Consider the following 24,871-nt stretch of genomic DNA (forward strand, 5'->3'; position numbering starts at 1 on the left):
CACAGTAGAATTAAACTGCTTGATGATGAGCACTATTTTAACTAATATTAGTTTTAACATAAAAGAGTTTTTCCTTTGTGTATTAAATTAGTTGCGCTGTTTACTGATGTGGTAGCAACCATATTTGAGTCAACTATTTCTTCCACAACTTGTTCTGCCATTTTAGCAAAACAAACAACTCTGTAATGATGAGTAAAATCTTTTCTCTCAAACGAATTTTTGTGTTGATTCCAAAACTGGTCTTAGATTTTCCAAGAGTGTAATATTTCCAAAGGTATAGAAAATTTAATAGTATGATTAATATTTTATTAAGATCAATTCACCTGATGAAATTGGGTTACAGTTGCATGTGTAAAACATATTTTGTTCTCTAGCAGTAGCTGCATGATCATTACTTTTCATTCAACTGAATTTCAATATTGCATCATAACTACTTTCTTTAATGTAGGACACAGTTTGGAATCAGCCAAATGGGCATGTTCCACATGGAACCTTTTATCATATTATGACTTTCAGTTGTTACAGGTCCTCAGTTCATGGAAGTAAATTATGGACTGATCAATTTTACTGGTTTCGATGTTCAAAATATGGATTTCTTACAGGAATCCTAAAGCATAATTTCAGAAGGACTCTGTGGTATCTATGGAATCAACAAGTAATGAGCAATGTTATTCTGTCATTATAAATATATATTATCTATATAAAAAAAAGAATATATGTAACATCAATTTAGGTTAAGTTCAAAAAGTCTTTTGTTAGGCACAATGACTGACTTTGCTTCAATTAACTGACAATCAATTATGAAATTAAATTACAAATGATTTGATTATGAAGGGTGTCATAATGCTGTTGTGTGTCTGCTGAACTAAGATGACCGACAACTGTTATAACTAGTCCTTGATATCCTTTATATTGACAATGAGACAGAGTTGAGATACAAGCTCATCACACAGATGGTCTACAAGGGGCAGACCTGGTGATTTTGTTGGCCATTGGAGTACCTCAATATCATGCAGACAACTCATAGAGCTATGCACCATTTGTGGACAAGCATTATCCAATTGAAAAATGGCATCATTGTAATGGTGTCCTCATGTAGACAACTTTTGCAGGATATTAGAGAGGGTCCATGATAACTGGGGGCTCTGTACCAGGATTACGACATTTATATGTACACAAGTCCAACCCCTCGTCCACGTCATGGGAGATGGGCAACAGCATGAAGCAGGAGATTGCCTGTAGGAGCGAGGTACAGTGGGGACTGTGTGTGCCCCAGGACTGCTACGGTAGCTGTGAAGGTCCTACAAGAACCCTGAAAAGTGATGGCTAACAGGGCTCTGGTGAAGCAACAATAGGCCCAGCAAGGCTAGAGGAGATGGTAGACATGATGGAAAGAAGGAAGTTAGACCTATTGGAGTTAGCTGAAATGAGATGGAAAGGAAAAGGAAGGAGAGAACTGAGGAAAGGCTACTGACTGCACTGGAGTGGAAATGAGGTGGGAAGGAGAAATGGAGTTGGAATAGTAGTAAAGGGTGGACTAAAAGAGGAAGTGAAGATAATAAGTGATAGGATGATGAATACCAAAATATCACTCAAGGGGACAACCATAGAGGTAATACAAGTGTATGTGCTGCAGGTGGGTTGCACTTCTGAGGAGAAGCAAGAGTTTGAAGAGGAAATTCAGAAGCAGATGGGAAGGAACAATATGATAGCAATGGGGGATTTAAACACACACATTGGAAGAGAAAGACAAGGCAGCAAAAGTGTGCTTGGACCAGAGGGTTGGAGCTGCCGAAATGAGGAAGGTAAAAGACTGTTGGAGTTCTGTCAAAGGAATGGTTTGCTGTTTGGGAACTCTTGATCCAGGAAAAGAGAGAGCCACAAGATTACCTGGTACAGTCAAGGCTTAAAGAGAAAGTCAATAATTGACTACTTCCTGTACAATAGTGAGATAAATAGGAACATCACTGACATTAAGGTAATACCATAAGAGGCCTTGGATAGCGACCACCGTTTGCTGGTAATGAACCTGAGAAGGACGAAGGATAATAAATGGATAGAAAACCAGGAAAGATGTATAAGGGTATGGAAGTTGAAGGAGGAAGAAAGCAGGCTACAGTACCTACAAGTAGTAAAGGAAAGCATCCCAAAGGATGAACCACAAATGGTAGAAGAGGAATGGGGTAGGTTCAAGGGAACATTAGTAAGTGCGGTGGAAGCAATATGTGGGAGGACAAGCAACAAAAAGATGGAAAGAAACACCTGGTGGAATGATAAAACAAAGGATATAGTACAGAAGAAGAATAGAGCCTTTAGGGTATGGTTCCAGAAGAGAACAGCAGAAACAAAAGAAGAGCATCAGGCAAGAAAGAAAGAAGCAAAAAGAGTGGTGGTGGAGGAATGAAGAAAGTGGATGGAACAGTGGACCAGAATGACGGAGGAGGATAGTGAAGGTTCAAAAAAGGCGTTATATGGGATGATTAAAAGTAAGAGGAAGAACAGTATGACAGATTATGCTCGAATGGTGAACAAAAGTGGACAAGAGGTAGAGAAGATGGAAGAACTCAAGAAATGTGGAAGGAGTATTTTCAAGAAATCCTGAACCTGAATGGATATCTGGATGAGGAGGAACAAGCTGAGGAGAAAAAAGAGAGGAGGAACAGCAAATAGAAAAAGACCTTACATGGGGGGAAGTGGAAGAGACATTGGGCAAGATGAAGGGAGGGAATTCGCCAGGTCTGGATGAGCTAAGTCAGGGTGTATACGTGGACAAGGAAAAAAAATTCCCAGATTTTTCTCGGATTTCCCGGTTAAAAATACACTTTCTCCTGGGGAACAATATATTTTCCCTTATCAATCCTTTGAATGGTTATGGTTTTATACACGGGCGTACAATTTCCCAGCACATTAGAAAACGAAACTCAGGGAAAAAGAGACGTTTTGGAAACATCTTTGATGTGCAGCAACATGTACGCTGCATATTTTCGTATTACGAAAGTATACACTGGAATTCCTCCAAACACCGCATGTTAGTTTCCGAATTATTGAAATCGAGATTTCAATGCACTTTTGTAGACCGTTCGTAGCTCATGTCACGTGATCTCACCAGCCAATGACAGCGGATATTCAGAGCATAGGACACGTGATGTACTCAGCCAATAGCAACATCACTGTTAAGTAGTACAAACACACAAACAGGGAAAGTTAATAGTTTAAATTAATATACATAGTGTTGCTACAAGAAAAGTAAAGTTTTCACATGTAATATTGTTCTCAAGCTGCAAGAGAAGCTAAGCTTTCGCATATACTGTTGATCTTTTTTGCGCGTGTTACGCTTTAAGATATATCACACAAAAGTGCCAGTAAAATTTTTAATAATGACATAAATGCCTGATCTTCAGGGTTCGAAATTCTTCTAAATGGTGCGTCATCAAAGAGTTGATTTTTAAATGAGAGTCAAATGCTCTGTGATTTAGTAAGTTCATAGTTCAACTGATCTAAAAGGATATTTACTTTGAAAGTAATGCTTTTCAAACCACTAGTCGCAATATTTTCCCGCAACCTGTTAGAAATAGGTTTGTTTCAACAGTTGCCAGAAAGCACAGATAACAGGCGACACCATGCTTGGGTAGCTATCATGACGTAGGAAGCCCGTATGTACGTATGTGTAAAACATTGAAAGATCATAGATTATGGCATAAAGGAAACAAGACATCAGAGAATACTGCAAGAGCATCAGAATTTCATGAACAATATTAAAATGTGCATATTTAAAGTGCATACTTAAAAGTGCACATTTGTATGTCTGGATTCCCAATGAAGTAGACCTCGACCTGATATTAAACCTTTCAGTGTGGTTTTCGGGATGTAAATTTTCTTGGAGCACCAGTACTGTATTATATCATGTTTGGTCCTTTGTTATGACACAATGCCATACATACTAGAAAATGAAAACATGCACTTGAAATGCAGCGAACAGTTGAAACTACCCAATACTGTGGAATTAAACATTTCGTTTCAAATACATTGACTGCCTCCACGGAAAAAGTTAGCAAAAGTCAAATTTCTTTAGCAAACAGACAAAAATAACTTCATTGTTCCGCAAGGCGATTAATGCTTGACTGTCATAAAGGTGGAAATAAAATAAAATCTGAAACTAATGACATATTTTAGCCTTCTGTAATTATGTGAATGTGTTTTAATTCACTTGATAGCTCCCGGCCACAGATATCCGTTTTGTTTTCATTTGACGTGAGAGTAAATGAAGGGGAAACAGCAAAATCACTAAGTGTAAACACGGGTCATGTGGAGACTATCCACTATAACTCAGACTGCTCTGCGCATCAGCCCCGGATCTACTTTTGCGAACCGGATCTACATTTGCGAACCGAGTCAACATTTAAAAAAATCGAATTTTCAAAATATGTTCATCTTGTAGCACACATCTTTCTGAAAAGTCTGAAACATAAAACATATTTATTCGAGGAAATGTAAGACATATTATTTGGTCTTAAGTATGCCAAAGTGCAGTGCCACGTCTCTTCATAAAGCATTTCTCTACCGCACGTCCAAACAAGATACAGGCGAGTGGAAATTGAAATGTCCTGTGGTGCCTCTCCAGCTCCCATCGGCCGGTTTGTCATCCTGCCCCTCTTAAAAAAAATCTCGCAATTAATAGCGGATGGGATTATTTGTAATCGAGAAAACAAGAACTCTTCAGAAAATCTGAACTCTTTATTGTCTATTAGTTAATAACTTGCTGTTTTGTGTGACATAAAATTAAATATAGGATTATATAAAACCAATACTGATGAGAGATAAGCAAGAAATTACACATTTCTTCAAACCTTAGCTCCTAGCATTTTCTCTCTCTAATCTCGCAACAGCTTTACGTGGCATGCTTTCCTTTTATCTATTACCTCATCAAAGCTCGTCAAACGATTCACTACATTAAAAATAGAAATGTCGTTACCTAATACTGAAAAAGCTGTTAATACAAATAGTACCCAAGACTGGTGTGGTTTCTCGATCTGATTACGTCTATTTTGTCACTGTCTGGTAGATAAAACAAAAGAGGCCTTTCTGATATTGGAGCAATTTTGTAAGACACATCAAATAAACGAAACTGTTTTTATAACACGGCAGAATATAATCCACGAAGTGCCAATATCAAAAGCCTATTAGGCCTACTACAAACAAAAAGCTTTATGTTCAAAAACAGTTTCACATTTCATTCATACGCACCAGCTTCTCAAGCATGAGATCGAAAAGTAGTACTACGAAATTTTTATATAAATTTGGAATCGTCTTATTTTTCCATAATTTGTGTGATGTCCCCGTTTCTTCTCCTTCCTCGTTCTAACAATCTTGTCATCACCAATTCTGTACCTATTGGTGCCATTGTCAAAATTTGTTCGCCGATTAACTTCACTAACCCTGTCAGAATCACATGTTTAGTTATCCCGCGAATATTTTCTGGTTAGGCGTTATTACGTGTTCGAACAACACGTTTTCCGCATTACTTCCAGAATAGAATTTACGCGTCTGTTAGCCAGGGACTGTACAACTGATCCTTACTAGTGTAGCAATCTGGCCAAAAGTTTTCTGCCAAAATTTCATTTTCTTGGATACACCGAGAAGATAATATCTAATCTTTCACACCTGTTATTACTGATAGTCGCTTATTTCCATTCTGGTAGTCTGAATCTATGGATTTTGCTAGTAATTATAACAACGCTGATCATTCGCAAACCCAATCAACCACATAATCAGACAGCGATTGGCATTCATCCGTTTGGCTTTACTCCCTCAGCTCGTATAGCTCTGCCCCCTTTTGTCTGCGGAAAGTTTATTTCTAGATGCGACGAGGATTCTCCTGACAGAGACATCACATACACTATGCATGCATTCAAAAGTCAACTTATAATTCATTCAGAAATCAACTTAAAATGTGTTCAAAAACCAACAGGGAAGCGTTTCTAAATCATATGAATAATCGATAGACAAACGTGCGCTGGACGCTAAGCGCTTTGTGAAAGAAGTTTTTTTCCCTCAAGAATATGAATTTGGCACCCTCTTTTCCCGACAGTATCTAGCTGCTTGCTGCAATTGCTTGGACAGCCAACACCCACATTCCTGTAGCTAGAAGCGGGAGAATCTACAACTCAAACGCGACTCAACTACGCATGCGCATGAGCCCGCTCGTAAATGCTAAAACGAATCTAATGTAAACAGTTGCGACTTCACGCTCACTGGAGGCAATTTGTTGTTATGAAGCACTGCATAGTCTTCCTAAAGCCTTTGACACATTTTCAGTTGGCAGACACTTGCATGTGCACTGTGTGTAGTTGTTGTATATGACACATTTCCTTTGCAATTTAAGTTATTTTCGTTTTTTTCTCTCATTTATGTTTTATTGTTGAAGTATTATTCTGCAGTAGCGGGGTACAGTAATATCCTTTGTTAGAGTATCGATTCTTACCAGCCAAAATTACAAAAATTTAACTGAAAACTCAAATAATGAAAAATTCCCAGAATTCTAAAAATATCACGAGTTTTTCCCGGATGAAAAAATTCCCAGGTTTTTCCCGGATCTCCTGGTTGTCCCGGGTCGTATACACCCTGTAAGTGTAGAGATGGTAAGAGCAGCAGGAGAGGTGGGGATACAATGGCTATATCGACTAATGAAAATTGTGTGGAGGCAGAAGATGACTCCAGAAGACTAGAAGAAGAGAATAATTGTCCTGATCTTTAAGAAGGGAAATAGAGAAGAGTGCAGGAACTATTGAGGGATAACACTGATGAGTCATTGTGCAAAGATTTTTGAGAAAATTTTGGAAGCACGAATTCAGACAAAATTAGAAGGAAGAATGACAGAAGAGCAACATGGCTTCAGAAGAGGGAGGTCCATGGTGGATCTAATTTTTGCTGTTAAGACAACTGCAGGAACAGCACTACGAATGTGGAATAGATCTACTAATGACCTTCCTGGACATTGAAAAAACGTATGATAGTGTACGTCAAAGCAAAGTGTGGAAAGCCCTGGAGAACAGAGGAGTAGCAAAACAGATTATTTGGAGGATAAGGGAAATGTACCATGCAAGTGTGAGCTGTGTGAAAGTGGTAGGAGAGAGATCAGCTTCGACTGAACAGAGGAATGGCTTGAAGCAGGGAAGTGCACTTTCACTATTACACTATTACTCTTCACTGTAGTGTTGGATGATATAATGAGTACAGTAGCACAAGTAATTGGTGAAAGGAAGATGAAAGCTGTGGTGTTGCAGATGATCTGATGATTTGGGGGGGGGGGGGGGGGGGGGGGTAAGGAGGAGGAAGTACAAGAGCAGTTGGATGTATGGGAATGAACAGTACAAGAATATGGGATGAAATTTAATATAAGTAAGAATGAGATGATTATCACAACAAGAAAGAAGGAGAGAGGAAAAACTGGAATAACAATTGGTGGGGAATGATTGAGGAGAGTGGAGAGTTTTAAGTACCTAGGAAGCCTGATACAGGAAGATGGAAAAAGTGACAGAGAAACAAATGAGTGGGGGAGAAAAGCACAAGCATATTGGAAGAGTGTCAGAAGCCTGATATAGAGCAAGGATGTGCCCCAAATCAGTAAAAATGTTATATACCGGTCATACTATGTCCCGATCCTGGCACATGCATCAGAAACCTGGGTTATGAAAGAAAGAGAGAAAAGCAAAGTACAAGGTCTTTGAGAAACAGTACTGAAGTGACAAAAATAGACATGTTAAGAAATTAGAGGATCAGAGAGTTAATGAAGTGGAACCATTACAGGAAGAGATAGAGAAATCAAGGCTGAGATGGCATGGGCATGTTAAGAGAATGGAGGAGAAGAGGATATCCAGGAGGATACATGAGATGAAACTGGAAGGAAAGAGACCAAGAGGAAGACTGAGAGACAGATGGCTGAAAGGAGTAGAGGAATGTGTCCCGAAGAAAGGAGAAGACTGGACCAAGGTGAAGACGGAGAGATGGTGGCAAGACAGAAGACGATGGAGAGGCTTATGTTCCATACAGACCTGGCCAGAGGCTGGAACTGCCCCCCCCCCCCCCCAAAAAAAAAAGAATAATCTTGTCTCATAACCACATGGTGAAAAGAAGTGCAATACATGGAAGTAAAGGAATACGAAACAAAATGGTAAAGTGGACTGACAACATGAGTGAAGACCCACTGAAAAGATAAGTACATTTGTGTAGTGATTTTTATTTCTTTTATTATTTTGTTTGTGAAATTTTACAAAAACAACCGTTGTATAAAAGGAAAGCAGTGTTGAATCCAAGCAGGATTGTGAAAATTTGTCACTCTTTGGGAACTTAGACATGCCAATAAAAACAGAAGATGAGTCATTCAAAGAAGCAGATCAGAGTCTTAATTCATCAGAATGGGAGATGACGGACATAAAATCAATGTTACAAATGATGGAACAATCATTAGCTTTAAATCAAACAGTTGTAGCATGCTTACAAGCAAATGAGGAACAGTTACAGAACATGAACCAGAAAGTATCGCATCTTGAGGGAGTGATGAGCAAAAAAGTGACAATGTCTTACTTTGCAGTAATAAACTATGCAACGGCATATCCAAGATAGACAAGAAACTTAGCAGGGCTGAAACAAAGATTTTGGCAGTAGAATCTAAAGTGGGAGAAGTAAAATCTAGTCTGAGCAACAAAATTCAATCTGCAGAAAATGAGCTGGTCACGGACAGAGAGAAAAATGTGAAGTGTTTTGTTAATATTAATGGACAAATAGATACAGTTTGTGCAAATGCAAAAGCTATGGCTGTAGGTCTTGAAAGTAGAGTAGATTTGAAACTAACTGTTGTGAATTATGAAGTGGAAACAGTCAAGGACACTGTTAAACTCCACAAGGTGGAAACTACGACAAATGTTACTGAACTAAAAAGTAAAATATCAGAGTTAAACCACAAGTCTGAAATACTTAGCAATGATGTAGCTAACAAAATTTTTTATATGAACACACGTACCTTATTAGCCAATATTCCAGTAAAAAACTTTTCCAATGAGTGTAGATTGCACCCTGTCAACTTTCTACAGAGTTGTAGGGACAACTTTTTGCTTAATATGAGTGGAAGTTTGAAAATTAAGCTGTGAAAAATTTTTTGGAGGGGGTATCTTTGTCATGGGCCAATCAAATTTTTTCTATGGACATGTCATGCAGAATTTGAAATAGAGTCCTTAAAACGGTTCTGGTCTGAAACTGAACAAGCCAGGATAAAGAGTGAGTTCCTGAATGGACTAAATTACAGGGAAACACAGGGGACTATGAAACAGTTTTGTAAAAATCAGTTGAAGAAACTTGTACAATTGAGTAAACTCTTTAGATTGATGCTTTAAAGAGAAGGTTGCCAATTGATTTACAATGGGATGTAGTTTATGGACCAGATGACAACACTGAACAATTGCTAATCTATGTGGACAAACTAAACAGAATTATGGACAAAGTGGGGAAACCAAAAGACCATTTCAATCACACACAGAGAGGTGGGGATCATAGTTGGGGAAATACTAATTTTAACAGAAAGGAAAACAGTAGGTCTAGCAACCATACTTTTCATCATAGGGAACAAAATAGTCACAATAACAACTTCCATTCGAAAGAAAACTATAATTTCCATTCAAGAGGACACTCTGGGAACATTTGAAACAGAAGTAATAACAGGGGGGTTGAAAACAGGAATTGGCAAAAACAGGAACTAGAGTCTTTGTTATGGGAATACAATGATGTCTTTAGCAACATTCCAGGGAAAGTTGGGGGTTACTTTTGGTATCACCGCCAGACACCACACTTGCTAGGTGGTAGCCTTTAAATCGGCTGCGGTCCGTTAGTATATGTCGGACCCGCGTGTCGCCACTATCAGTGATTGCAGACCGAGCGCCGCCAAATGGCAGGTCTAGTCTAGAGAGACTCCCTAGCACTCGCCCCAGTTGTACAGCCGACTTTGCTAGTGATGGTTCACTGACTACATTCGCTCTCATTTGCCGAGACGACAGTTTAGCATAGCCTTCAGCTACGTCATTTGCTACAACCTAGCAAGGCGCCATATTGAGTTACTATTCTGAACAGATAATATTGTGAATCACGTATCGTCAAGAGCGACGTTCATCATTAATGGATTAAAGTTAAGTATGAAACTAATTACGTCCGCTTTCTGAATTCTCATTCCTTGTCATGTTCCAGACCTCCCGTCAGTATAGTTCTTCCCTCTTCACGCCAGCCTGCGTGAGCTAAAACGCGTGCATTTCAGCTCTTCAGCCAACACATCATTGACGACGAGTCCAAATGGTGTTCTTATCTATACTGCCCTGATTTACTTGTGTAATGGCTTCACCACAAATGCCAGATGTACTGTCCAAATTTTATCACTTACAGAATCAGCAGACGCAGGCCTTACTAGATGCCCTTGGACAGCTCGTCCAGGGTCAACGTGCAATGCAAAACGATGCAGCGGCCGCCGCTCCACCACTAACGCAGCCACAACACGCAGTTGCACTGACATTCTGACCTTTTGATGCTGCACTGGAAAGCTGGACAGAGTGGTCACGCCAATTTGGATTTCATCTCGCCACCTACAGAATTCAAGGTAACGAGCAGCAGCCTTTTCTTTTGTCATCCGTCGGTGTGCAAACCTACCGTGTGATAGTCAAATTATTTCCCCAACGCGACGTAGCAACTCTGTCCTATGACAAAATTTTGTCTGCATTAGATGCATATTTCAAACAGTCAGTCAATGTAGTTGCGAAACGGCATACCTTCTTTCGTACAAAACGTACGGCAGGTCAGACTAATCGAGAGTGGGTTGCAAACTTGCAAGGCCTTACTAGGGATTGTGCTTTTGAGTGTCAATGTGGACTCCCTTATTCAGATACTATGGTACGTGATGCAATTGCACAGAACGTTTCTGATGTTTGTATAAGGGTACAGATTTTGAAACTAGTCAATCCCATCCTTCAACAAGTGATAGACATATTGGATCGGCAGGACACACTTGACTTTGCTCAGGAATCATTTGAAACTTCGCCAGCCGTGTGTCAGGTTAACCGGCCCACCAGGTGGGCTGCATGGAGCAGTAAACAGCCCTCGCGCCCGGCCGCACCGCTGCCGCCAGGCTCTCAGCCATGTGTGCCGCGCCGGCAAGCAAATGCAGTGCTCAAATCATGCCCGCGGTGTGCTACAAAACATTCGCGTGAGAATTGTCCGTCACGCCAAGCTATTTGCTTTTACTGTAATACAAAAGGAAATGTTCAGAGTGTTTGCCAGAAAAAGCTCAGATCAGAAACTCAAAACCACTCTAGGCCCTTTGCTTCACGCCGGAATTGGAATCGAACTACGGATACTCAGGCTCGCGAAACTTCGCCCATGGAAATTCATGTTGTTCATTCCACTCCGCCCAGTGCCACTCTCTCTAACAGTGACTGTGTTCATCCCACAAATAGTGTGCGCCGACATCGCCGGAACTCCCATCAAGTTGCAAGTGATTTTGTACCAATGTCAGTTCACGTTGCACAAGATAGTCGCTCTTGTCATCAGCAGGACAATAAACATTTTGTAGACTTGGACATTAATGGCAAAGTGATTCCATTCCAGCTTGATACCGGAGCTGCAGTTTCACTGATCAATCAAGACACTTACAAACTGCTGGGCACACCTCCGTTGCGTGCCGCAAATGTTACGTTAACTAGCTATTCAGGTCAAGAGATCCCTGTGTTAGGACAGTGCAGCCTTCTTGCAACATACAAAGGACAAACAAAACTTGTGTCATTTTACGTCCTTTGTTCTTCTTCTGCAGTGAACTTGTTTGACTTCGATTTATTTCAGTTGTTTAACTTGTCTATAGTAAATCAAGTCCTATCAGTGAACCAGACTTTGCCTTCAGACAGTGTTTCTTGTCTATATGAAGAATTGGCAGACATTTTTGCACTGGGCCTTGGTTGCGCTAAGAACTATAAAGCACATTTGGAACTGAAAGTAAACGTGCAACCGAAATTTTTCAGAGTGCACATTTTTCCCCACGCATTGCGTGATGAGGTCGCAAAAACATTACACGAATTTGGAATCACAAGATGTAATTGAACATGTGCAGGCTTCTCTCTGGGCATTACCCTTAGTAATTTTGCCAAAACATTCGGGAAAACTGAGACTTTGTGTGGACTTCAAGGCAACAGTGAATCCACAACTAGTGATTGCAACTTTCCCTTTACCCCACCCGGAAGATCATTTTGACAAACTGTGCCCAGGCAAATATTTTTTGAAGTTGGACCTATCAGATGCGTACTTGCAAATACCAGTGGATGAAGAATCCCAGCGCATTTTGGTAGTTAACACGCATCTTGGTTTGTATCAATTCAAACGACTGCCATTCGAGTGTGCATCCACCCCTGCATTGTTTCAGCAATATCTACAAACTGTTTGTTCATCGGTCCCTACTGCAGCAAACTATCTGGACAATATTGTGATCTCCGGACAGACGGATGAAGAACATTTAGCCAATCTCAGAACATTATTTCAGGTCTTGCGACAAAATGGTCTTCGCTTACAGAAGGACAAATGTGTGGTTTTTGCTCGTGACTTGCCATACCTGGGCCATGTACTCATGCCCAAGGCATACATCCCAGTCCCACGCACCTCTGTGCCATACAAGACTTGCCTTCATCGCAGAATTTGAAGCAGCTACAGAGTGTGCTGGGAAAAATCAACTATTATCACCGATAAGTGCCGCATGCCTCTTCCATTTCAGCTCCGCTTCGTCGCTTACACCGTAAAGGTGTTCCGTTCGTCTGGACGATGGAATGCGAACGCGCCTTTCGCCGGTTGAAATCGGTGTTGCTTTCCAATACTTGCCTTATGTCATTTGATCCCCAGAAGCCCCTTTTGTTGAGGGTGGATGCATAGGATTTCGGGATAGGTGCTGTGCTTGTGCACAAAGATGGTTCGCACGATCGCCCTATTGCCTTTGCGTCCAAATTGCGCTCATCTGCGAAAAGAAATTATTCACAGATTGAGAAAGAAGCATTGGCTCTCGTATTTGGTGTTACAAAGTTTCATGACTTCTTGTATGGTCGTCACTTTACCATAATCACAGACCACAAACCTTTGACATCGCTTTTTCACCCGAACAAGCCTGTACCTCCACATACAGCGCAGAAATTCATTCGCTGGTCTATTTTCCTCTCTCAGTACCACTACGATATCTTGTATCGGTCCACTGCTAAGCACGGAAATTCTGATGCGTTGTCCCATTTGCCTGTTGCTGAGGATAGGGCCTTCGATTCCTCCGAACTTGCTTGCATGTTCGTTGATTCGGAAACCGATGATGTGGTCAAATCGTTTCCGATTCATTTTCGTCGTGTAGATTCAGCCACAACTGATGACCCTGTCCTTGCTACCATTCTGCGTTTTGTTGCTATGCAATGGCCCTTGTCAAAGTCACGGATTGGGGACCTGTTGGTTTGCCGAATTTTTGCTCACAAGGAGAGACTTTTTGTTCAACGTGGTGTTTTGCTGTTGCGTTCTGATAATGATCAGTCCAGGGACGTGGTCCCACGTTCATTACAGTCCTCTGTCTTAAAGCTTCTCCACCAAGGACATTGGGGTATAGCGAGAACAAAACAACTTGCTCGTCAGCGCTGTACTTGGTTCGGAATCGATGCCACGATTACGAATATGTGCTCTTCTTGCATGGTGTGTGCCGAACAACAATCAGCACCACCGCGGAAATTCTTTGCATGGCCAAAAGCCACTTTCCATTGGCAACACTTACACATCGATTTTGCTGGTCCATTCTGGAATGCTCGATGGTTGGTTGTGATAGATTCATTCAGTAATTTTCCTTTTGTTGTCCGGATGTCTTCCACGACATCATCTGCCACCATCCAAGTGTTATCTGCTATCTTTTGCATTGAAGGTCTTCCACAGACAATTGTTTCTGACAATGGCCCACAATTCATGTCCGCAGAATTTCAGTCATTCTGCAAGGCCAATGGTATTCAACATCTGACGTCCGCGCCGTTTTTGCCACAGTCAAACGGTGCCGCTGAGTGATTGGTCAGGACTTTCAAGTAACAGATGTTGAAGTTGAAAGAGTCGTATATTCTCGGGAGGACGCGTTATTGCTCTTTTTGTCCTTGTATTGGTCTCAGCCCCAAGATGGTCGCTCGCCGGCTGAGTTGCTCCACGGTCGCCATCATCAAACCTTGATGTCTTTGCTACATCCGCCGCATCAGGTTCCTGTGCAGCGGCAGACACCTGCTTTTGCTCCGGGCGACGTTGTCTACTATCGTCACTATCGAGGTTCACGTCATTGGCTCGAAGGGCACATTCTTCGCTGCCTCGGACGCGCTATGTATCGGGTTTTGGGGGCCTCTGGTGAGGTGCGCCGGCATCTCAATCAGCTGCGCCTCTGTCTGCTGCTCCCCGTCTGCTTTCAGCGACGGTGCCGTCCGGTCAGCGCCCAAGAGACCCATCTACTGGCTCGCCTCAGCCCCAGGTGTTCCAAATGCTGCCTTCCATTTTGCCCCATGGCGACGTGCCGCTGCCGCCGCCTGTTCTCCTGCCGGCAACGCCTGCAGTGGACGCTTTGCTGCAGCTGTCGAGTGCCTCCCTGGGTTACGCGCCACCGATCACTCCCCGTGACCAGTTGTCCTCCGACATGAAACTCTTGCCTGCTCCAGACCACATGTCGTCTTCGCCTGTCGGGTGACCCGGCCCAATGGAGGTCAGCCCTTCGGCCCCTCCTGTCTCTCTACGGGCGCATACACCGCATGTTGGCGTGCACCCTGGAGTAGGTTTTCAGGTGTTCCCTAGCTCCCCGCGGTCCGAATGGCAGGGTGCGAGTGGCACAGCCTTGCCTGTTGTTATTCTCTCCACCTCATCACATACGCCAACATGGGGTCGTCCCCAGGGAGACAGAGGCCTTATACCACAACCGTACGCCGATTTGCGGGCGAGGAATGTGGTGTCACCACCAGACACCACACTTGCTAGGTGGTAGCCTTTAAATTGGCCGTGGTCTGTTAGTATACTTCGGACCCGCGTGTTGCCACTATCAGTGATTGCAGACCGAGCGCCGCCACATGGCAGGTCTAGTCTAGAGAGACTCCCTAGCACTCACCCCAGTTGTACAGCCGACTTTGCTAGCGACGGTTCACTGGCTACATACGCTCTCATTTGCCGAGACGACAGTTTAGCATAGCCTTCAGCTACGTCATTTGCTACGACCTAGCAGGGCACCATATTCAGTTACTATTCTGAACAGGTAATATTGTGAATCATGTACCGTCAAGAGCGACGTTCATCATTAATGGATTAAAGTTAAGTATGAAACTAATTACGTCCGCTTTCTGAATTCTCATTCCTTGTCATGTTCCAGACCTCCAGTCAGTATAGTTCTCCCCTCTTCACGCCAGCCTGCGTGAGCTAAAATGCGTGCATTTCGGCCTCCTCTAGTAACACGGTGTTGGCTCTTCAGCCAACACAACATTGCTAACATTCCAGGGAAAGTTAGGGGTTACCAATGAAATTTTCTAGTGAGACGCCATGACCCATTTTTCATAAAACTGTATGGTATTCCCATGGAAAAACGTACAGTGGTTGAGAAAGAATTACATAAGATGGAAGTGTGTGGCATTATTGAAAGGACTATCAGTGCTTATAATAACCCACTGGTAATTGTGTCAAAGACAGATGGGGCTGTAAGAATAGTTCTAGAGTCCAGGCCATTAAATAAGATCTTATACAGGGAAACAGACCACCCTAAAAACATCGATGAGCTGTTGCACAAGTTCAAGGATATAAAATTAATGTCAAGTCTAGACTTAACCTCAGGCTTTCACCAAGTACCCCTGGCACCAAACTCTAGGAAATACACTGATTTTCTATACAATGGTCATTGCTATTAGTATTGTGTGGTCCCTTTTGGCTTGAACTCATCAGTAGCAGAATTCATTAGAGCTTTAGACCATGTGCTTGGGCAGGAAATTGTATCAGAATTAGTGATTTATGTATGTGACATTTTAGAAAATTGGACAAGATTGGAATGGGCATGTTGGGCTTTTAAAACAGGTGTGTAATAAACTTAGAAGAGAGGGAATGACACTAAAACTAGGAAAGTGCAAATTTGCAGTACCTGAGTTAAAATTTTTAGGAGATGTCATAACAGAAAAAGGAATTTTGGCAGATCCAGACAACATTAAAGCTATTTCAGTGTTTCCTATACCTCATAACAGAAAACAACTGAAATCATTTTATGGGCTATGTAGATTCTACAGAAAATCTGTAAGTAAACAAAGCTTAAATGCACCCTGTCTAAGTAACTTATTGAAGAAGGACACTGTTTGGATATGGAGTAAAGATTGTCAAGAGGCTTTCGACAAAATAGAAAAAAGAACTGAATAACCAGAACCTGCTACACAGGCCAGATTTCAATTTACCTTTCTGTTTATATACTGACAGTAGTGATTATGGGTTAGGTGCTGAATTATTTCAAGAAAAAGAAGACAATGGGCAGACAGTTCATTCTACAGTTGCATTTTCAAGCAGAATGCTATTGAAATGTGAAAAAAAATATACAGTCACAGAAAAAGAGTTATTAGCCATGCAGTGGTCAGTTTCAAAATTCAGGACCTATTTACCTGAACATAAGGTAATAGTGTACTCTGATCATAAAGTCTTAAGCTATTTACAGGAATGCAAGCTTTATCATGATAGGCTTACAAGATGGCCATTGTATTTACAACAATTCAACTTTGAAATTAAATATATTAAAGGAATTGACAACATAGTTGCAGATGCTCTATCAAGGCTACCACCAGGAGGGGAAACAGAAATTTTTGATCAGAATGAAGAAAAACGGTTTAAAATGAGGTATACTAAATGGGTCACAGATGAAAAAGTTGTTAGATCATTGTGTGATAAAATCAAGAGGAGCCAGAACTGTTATACAAATTGGGAATTAATAAAGGGCTGTTTAAGAAAAAAGAACAATTAAAAACTAGACAAGTACCATAAGGTGTTTAAGGGTACTCTATTTAGGAGAACTGATGAAGACTTGGACAATTGGAAACAGATGAAGCTGAGAGGCTAATTAGGTATACACATAAGAGCTTATGGCCATTGTGGGATTCAGAAATGTATGCAGAAATTACAAGAAAATATCTACTTCTACAATATGGCCAAGAAAGTTATAAAAGAATTGTCAACTTATGATAAGTGCCAACTAGTCAAAGTAAGTAACAGAAAATGTCAAGGTGACATGCAAAACGTTACTCCTGCACAACCTCTGGACTAAGTCACTGTTGATTTCTGTGGGCCTCTTCCAAGGAATAGGAGTGGCCACTGCTACAGTTTTGTCATGGTGGATGTATTTTCTAAACTAATCAAGCTGTATCCTGTCAGAAAAGCCACAGGTAAAGAGATAGTTACAAGTTGAAAAACACTATTTCTTGAACATCGGGAAACCAAATGCGATCTTGTCGGATAACAGCTTGCAGTTTTTGTCAAAAGTTTGAAAAGCCTTTGTTGATAAATCAGAAATCAAAAATGTTCAAATATCTGTATATAATCTGTCATTAAACCCAGCTGTGAAGTATACGCGCGAGATTGGTCGTTTATGTTGTACATATTGCAGTCATAAACATCATACATGGTACGACTATGTACGAGACTTTGAAGATGTCATGAATAGCTTGCAACATACTTCCACAGGATTTTCACCTTATTAAATTATGTTTCATCAAAAACCAGACAACATTATCACTGAACTCACAGAATTTATCACTGAACTCATAGAATTTACACCATGCACAATGACAACTATGCGTGAATGTGAAGCCATAGTCAAAGAAACCATGATAAAACAGGAGGGGAATTAGAAAAAGACGACATGATAGCAAGATTAAGACAACCAAGTTTAAAGGTGGAGATTATGTTTTAGTAAAATCACATGAGAAATCAAAAATATTAACTTCTGAAATAAAGAAATTCTTTGATATCTACATGTGTCCATGTGAGATTGTGGAGAATACACACCCTAATGCATACTGGTTGGTGTATGCTAAATCCAGGAAAGTTCTCGGACTAAGGAATATGGTTTAATTGAAATTGTATAAACAACAGGGGTAATACTATTCTGTGGAAGTTAAAAGGTGACTCAACAAAAGTTTTTAACTGGAAGTTATGAAATGTTGTGTATAAAAATTGACTGATTTTGGTACAGTTTTGTGTCCCTGAAAATGTTTATTATTTGTTTAAAATGTATTTGCTGTATGAAATGTTTGCTATGAATTTTCTTTGTGTAATATGGTTATCATGTTAGTTCTTGTTATTTCTCTATGTTTATGCAATTTGAATCATATTTGATAATGTGTGTAATTTTAGCTTGTGTAGCCTTCTCACACCACACTCATTGAGGAATCATTTAAAATGTAAAACACTAATCAGTGCTAAATCTGTCTTGCAACAGTTAACAGTTTATAAATTTTTTTAAATCTTAAAGGCAGAGTCCTAATTACTACACACCTAAGTTGTTGAAATGTCCAACTAAACAAGGATGAGGACCGTTTTAATTAAAACATGAATTACTGTATATTTGTTTCTCAACCACTGCAAAGCATATGCATTAATATTTTTCTAATTTTGATATATACATATCATCCTAAAAATTTCAAACAACCATGATTCTACCCTTGCACTTTTACTATGAATATGAACCCTTTAACAGACTGACTGTAGCTTTACTTTTGAAACCAATTTAATTTTTTGTTTATCCTCGGTGTAAGTGTTATAGTTTGCAATAAGACATTTACACCCAGTATGTTAATGCATTTGTATTACAAATTTATTGAATTTATAGTTAGTTAAAAGATACTTTTTGGACCAGTCCCTACCTGCACAGTATCACTCAGACAGATCCTGTAAATTTCTCCCACTAGATAAACATTACCAGAAGAATAAATATGTATCCTAACCATGCACTTACATTTAAACATTATATAACCAAAAGGTGATCTCTGTATTTGATTTTTAGATAACATGGCATTATAATCAACGATGCAATACAAACAGCTAAGCTGTGGAAATGGACTTGCTCCATTACAAGCAGAAATAATACCTATTAAGGGAGGTCATCTAAGTGCAGATGGACAATGTGGGACATTACTGTGAGTAGTGAGTAAAATGGTGAACAAAAGAAGGTAAAACAAACCAATAGCCGAAAGTTACAACCTTTCAACGGTTTAATGTGAAGTGCTACCACATTATGGACTCATCTAAGTGAAAATTGTAAATCTTCTTTTGTATTTCATTTACCTTAAAATTAACAGTTTTATGTTTTCCTTCACTTAGTGTAACACAATTTCAGTGGTAAACCTAATGTCATCCCCACTGCTATGGGCGGGAAGATAGCAAAATTCAAAGAAAAGAGTCCTATTAAAAATTTTAATTTATTTAAAATCATATTCTTGGCAGTTCCATTTTTCTGGTGTCAGAATTTGTAATGGAACTGACAAATAGACTTCATTTTGTTACATTATACACTAGTTAAAGTTGTGTTAAAAAGCATTTGCTTAATATGATATTAGGATAGGTGTTGAGATCAATAATCAATATTGAAATTATATGTTCTCTGTAGCTACGACCATGATCTTTGGTGTGCAGCGTGACTTTGGCCACTTGACTTTTAGCTGCGGTCGAGTGTAGTCATTATCAAGTTCTGGTAATAAATATGTGTTTTTTTAAACAAACCGTGGAATGCTGCATCATGATTTGGTTAGTCCAGTGATAATCAAAAACCCACACTTTTTCTTGCATCCAGAGCAGCAAAGGAATCATAGCCTAGACAACGAGACGACATGGATAAAGGGTACTGAGCAGTATCAACAAAGGAGACATCATGGCCAGCTCTACAAAGTAAATTACAGCCATTAGCCACACTGTAATGGCGTCCTTATGGAGATAACTTTTGCAGCGTAGTAGAATGGGTCCATGATAGTGTGACCTGAAGTTATACCTGATGGCTCCACACATCATTGTGTCAGAAGTAACATTGCTGTGCCTCCGCAAAACAGGACACCAAAACAAGACATTTCTCCAGGCCACCATAGTCGCCAATGATGGTCATCGAGGGTGGTTCAGAGTGTCAATTAATTGCTGAACACAAGTGTGATGTCACTCATAGCAGTCCATGTTCCCTGTCATGGTACTACTCCAAACGCAGTTCTTCGTATTGTGCTGCTGATGGCAGTCTGCTGACTGCTAGACCCCATTCCGTAGTGTGGAATGACACAGAATGTTGGAGGAAGTCCATTAGTCGTTCTTAGATGACAGGAGCAGATCTGAAGGGATTATGAGGTGCTTGTCTTTTGTGGTGGCCAGAAGTTGTTAGCTGGAGTCTAATGACAAGAACATATGCTCTCACATTCCCTTGCATTCAAACACTGGGCCACTGCCACATCTGAATGCCCCACAAATCTAGATATTGTACTATTTGACCAGACGGGCAAATGGAGACCCACAATGAAGCCCATTTCAAACTCTGTCAGGTTATGATATGTGTATTTCATAAGCCATTTGTTTTATGACAATAAGTAACAAAATTTCCACATGACGTTATGCAAATCATGAATGAAGTAGTCTGTCCCCTTACCTGAGGCTGTGTGTGTGTGTGTGTGTGTGTGGTGTGTGTGTGTGTGTGTGTGTGTGTGTGTTCACTGAGCAACTACCTGAAAGGAATGTAGCAGCTCTCATTTTGGAATTTGATGTTAATTTCCTGGAGAGAAGTGTGCAAACCAGCTGCCTCCCCAGTACTGCTGCCCAATAATTACCTTGGCAAAATGTGAAGCGGTTTTTGGTCAGCATCAACATGTGAGTCATGTAACCTGTAGGTTCAATCAACAGAAATGCTCTCTCTCTTCCTCTCAAACACACACACACACACACACACACACACACACACACACACACACACACTAGAATTCCTACACAAAATGAAACTAACTTGAAGACAGTATTTGGGATAGGAAAGTGCAGGTAGGTGGGGATGAGATGGGAGATATGATACTGTGGGAAGAATTTGAAAGACCGATGATAGATCTAATTCAAAACTAGGTATCAAGAATAGATGACATTCCCTCAGATATTGAGTTCCTCAGGAAAATGAACAATGACAAAACTATTCCAGCTGGTTTTTACGATATACGAGGCACGTGAAATACCCTAAGACTTTAAGAAGAATGTAACAATCCCCATGCCAAGGAGGGGAGATGCTGAAAGATGTATACAATACTGAACAATCAGTTTAAAAATACATAGTTGCAAAATACCAACATGAACTGTTTACAGAAGAATGGAAAGACTGGAAGAAGCCAACTTCATGGAAGATCGGTTTGACTGCTGGAGAAAAGTAAATACTAGTAAGGCAATACTGAGCCTACAGTTTATAATAAAAGGCAGACTGAAAAAAAGCAAATCCACATTTATAGTATTTGTAGATTTGACTATGTTGGCTCCAAGCAGTCTTTGAAATTCCAAAGTTAGCAGGGATAAAATATAGGACACAATAGTTTATCTACAAATTGTTTAAAAATCAAAAGGCAACTGTAAGAGTTGAAGAATGTGAAAGGGACACTATAGTTGAGAAGGATGTGGAACAGGGCTGTAGCTTGTCACCTATATTATTCAACCTGTATGTTGAGAAAGCAGTAAAGGCAACTAAAGATAAAGTTGGAAGGGCAACATGTTCTAACACTAAGTGGCAACTTTTCGTAAGAGACACTTAATACCAGAATGTTGTTATATACTACGGTACTTACCCAGAAATGCCACTTGGTAGAGTGACATTGATATTTTTGTTGGCTTCTTATTTTCTCTGTTGCCATAGCTATGACTTCCAGTGCGAGTTTCTGAAGCTGACTTGATGTTCTGTGTGGTAACTGGTGCTGTCTTTGTCGCAGGGGGGCAAAGGGCATGGAGAACAACAGTCAGCATGAAACTAATGTCAACTTGTCGTAGGCGTGGTGCATCTACAAAATAGTGAGGAAATGAAGTTGTTCCAAAAACTTTATCAATATTAAAAACTCATTAATGTGTTGCATGATCAAAATATGATAAGGAGAGACTGAAAAATAACAAAGTAAAATAAAAGCTAAGGCTACCATTTTCACACAATATGCTTTGCTTTATAGTTCATCACATAACAATATAATGACTAATTCTTTTTTAGAGTTCCAGCAGTCACAGCTTTATTTTGTGTGATTCACACACTTATTGTTTACATAATCATCATCTACGAGAAACCAAAACTGAATCATAAACATCAATACACAAATAAGTTCATAATAATGTTCTATAAAAATGTAAAATAGTATTAAAAGGAAAATACTCACTATGTGTGATATGTATTACATTAGGGGCTTAAGTGACAAAGACAAAATGGAAATGATGTGTAAATATAGGTTATGAAGTGTGGATTTTTCTATAGTTTTGAAATCACAGAATAAAAGCAGGAGTGTTGCAACTGACATCAGATTGAGCAAACAAGTATATTTAAAGTAAGTACATTATTTAATATGTAACTGATAACAAGTGTAAATTTGTTATGTAATAGTCTATGGTGATTGACTCACCTATAAAAAACATCTACTACTTTTTTGAGTGTGCTGCCATCTCAAAAGAAAACAACTACAATGCATTCATGTCTTTAACTTGTCCATACTTCAGGGAGATCTCAACAGCTCTACAAGTACAGGGCGTACATAAAGTCCAGTAACACTTTCAATTATTTATTGCACAAGAACCAAACATTGTACAGATATCATACAAATGTCATTTTGAACAGAAACCATGAAAGTTTTTTTTCATGTATACTGCCACAGCGTAGTTTGGTGATTTGCTGATAGTCATCACTAGTCACAAACATGGCGCATTCAGGTGCGGAGCAAGCTTTCTGTGTGTTGGAGTTTGACAAAAACAGGTGTGCTACAGCTGTTCAATGGATTTTTAGAACCAAGTACGGTAAGAAGCCACCAACAAGGAAGGCCATTTACCACTAGCATAACAAATTTGTTACGACGGCTTGCTTATGCCCAGCAAAGAGAAGCAGACATCCCAGTGTGAGTGAACTGAATGTGGAGTGTGTACAAGACACATTCATAAGGAGTCCAAAGAAATCAGTGTGTTGTGCATCCCATGAACCTGAAACTGTTCCAATGATGGTGTGGAAAGTCCTGCGACAGAAGCTGTCCATGAAACCATTAAAATTGGAGATGACAAAGACAAGCATTTTGAATTTTGTTCGCAGTTGCAACAATTAAATGAGGAAGGGGAAGGCACTGTTGATTGCTTAATTTTTAGCGATGAAGCCACTTTTCACACTAATGGGAAAGTGATCAGGCATAATTGTTGAATCTGGTTTACAAAGCATCCACATGAATGCATTGAATTTGGGCATGATTCTCTAAAGGTAAATGTTTTTTATGCCTTGTTACATCAAAAACCGTATGGGCCATTCTTCTTTGCCGAGAACACTGTCACTGGATATTCCCATATGAACACGTTGCAGCAATGGGTGATGCCTCAAGTGCAATCGGACTCTCCTTTCATCTTACAGCAGGATGGGGCTCCACCCTATTTTCATTGTGAAGTTCCAGGGTACTTGAACACGGAGCTGCCACATTGATGGATTGGCCATGCTGCAGAAGGGGACAGCTGTTTCATGAAATGGTCTCCCCGATCACCAGATCTCACTCCACATGACTTTTTTCTGTGGGGACACATTAAAGATCTTGTGTATGTACCACATCTACGATGTGATGTGGCAGAGCTTTGTGAGAGAATATGAGAAGTGACTGCCAAAGTTGACGATGCCATGCTAGGACAGGTATGGCAAGAATTTGATTACTGTATTGATATCTGCCAGGTCACTCACTCATGGTTCGCATATCGAATGTTTGTATGACATCTGTACAATGTTTAGCACTTGTGCAATAAATAATTGAAAGTGTTCCGAAACTTTATGTACACCCTGTAGGTCCAGTATTAATAAAGGCAACAACAATGTAAAGAAAATGAGAAGAATCTCGTTTCTTGGCTCACTTATATGCATTAACGATTTTCTTTAAATACAGAAATAATTCATTCAATTCATTTCACAATTCCACATTGTATGATTTATCAGAGTTCATGTAATGTGATCGGACTGAAGGCTTCCTAATAAACAGAACTCATTAACCACTACCACCAAGCTGCAGCTCCTCCAAGATTCTCTATGCATTATGGTCTTTGGCTAAATAGCATACATCCGTACTGCTCCTGCCTGTGTTCTAATGACATCTGTTAGCGCATGATTAGTTTTCTTTATCTTCCCTTATATCTTCAAATCCAGAAAATATCCTTGGTCCATTTAGCACAAGATTGTCTCGTTATGTCTTGCCCAACTCCATTTATTCTTATTACAGTCATAAATACATATTCAACTACTATCATTTCCCTGATATATTTAATTATTTATGTGTTTCTGCTAGTAAATTCCAACATACATCTTTCCATTTCCTGATGATTCACCTTCAGTTCCCGAATGACTTTCACATTTAAAGACATGTCACACTATGAACAGCCAAATCTAAGTATGGTGCAGAAAGGAGTCCATTTCAGTGGCTGTAAGATTTTTAATGCCCTCCCTTCAAGAATTAAGTGTTTGATAGATGATGATCTCCTGTTCAAAAAAACCTTAAGGCAGTTCCTATTGCAAGGATCATTTTATACATTAGAAGAGTTCCTGAACTACAGTGTTTAACATCTCTTGTATTGTGAAATGCCCAAATTTGTG

General features: G+C 40.0%; 1 protein-coding gene and 1 long non-coding RNA gene across 2 annotated transcripts in view; one reads left to right on the plus strand and one right to left on the minus strand.

The window, feature by feature from the left end:
- Nucleotides 1-19,785, plus strand: part of LOC126416076 (uncharacterized) — a 143,788-nt gene extending 124,003 nt beyond the window's left edge. Inside the window, exons 4-5 of the long non-coding RNA XR_007575409.1 lie at nt 10,426-10,636; nt 19,076-19,785. This is a non-coding gene — a long non-coding RNA (uncharacterized LOC126416076). The remainder of the gene's footprint in view (nt 1-10,425; nt 10,637-19,075) is intronic.
- The window catches only part of LOC126416075 (protein unc-80 homolog), a 1,008,688-nt gene that overhangs the window by 104,003 nt on the left and 879,814 nt on the right, over nt 1-24,871 (minus strand). Inside the window, exon 57 of the mRNA XM_050083557.1 lies at nt 21,858-22,067. Coding sequence (XP_049939514.1) covers nt 21,858-22,067 — 210 coding nt within the window. The remainder of the gene's footprint in view (nt 1-21,857; nt 22,068-24,871) is intronic.

This window comes from Schistocerca serialis, chromosome 8 (genome assembly GCF_023864345.2).
Source record: "Schistocerca serialis cubense isolate TAMUIC-IGC-003099 chromosome 8, iqSchSeri2.2, whole genome shotgun sequence".
Classification (NCBI taxonomy): Eukaryota; Metazoa; Arthropoda; class Insecta; order Orthoptera; family Acrididae; genus Schistocerca; species Schistocerca serialis.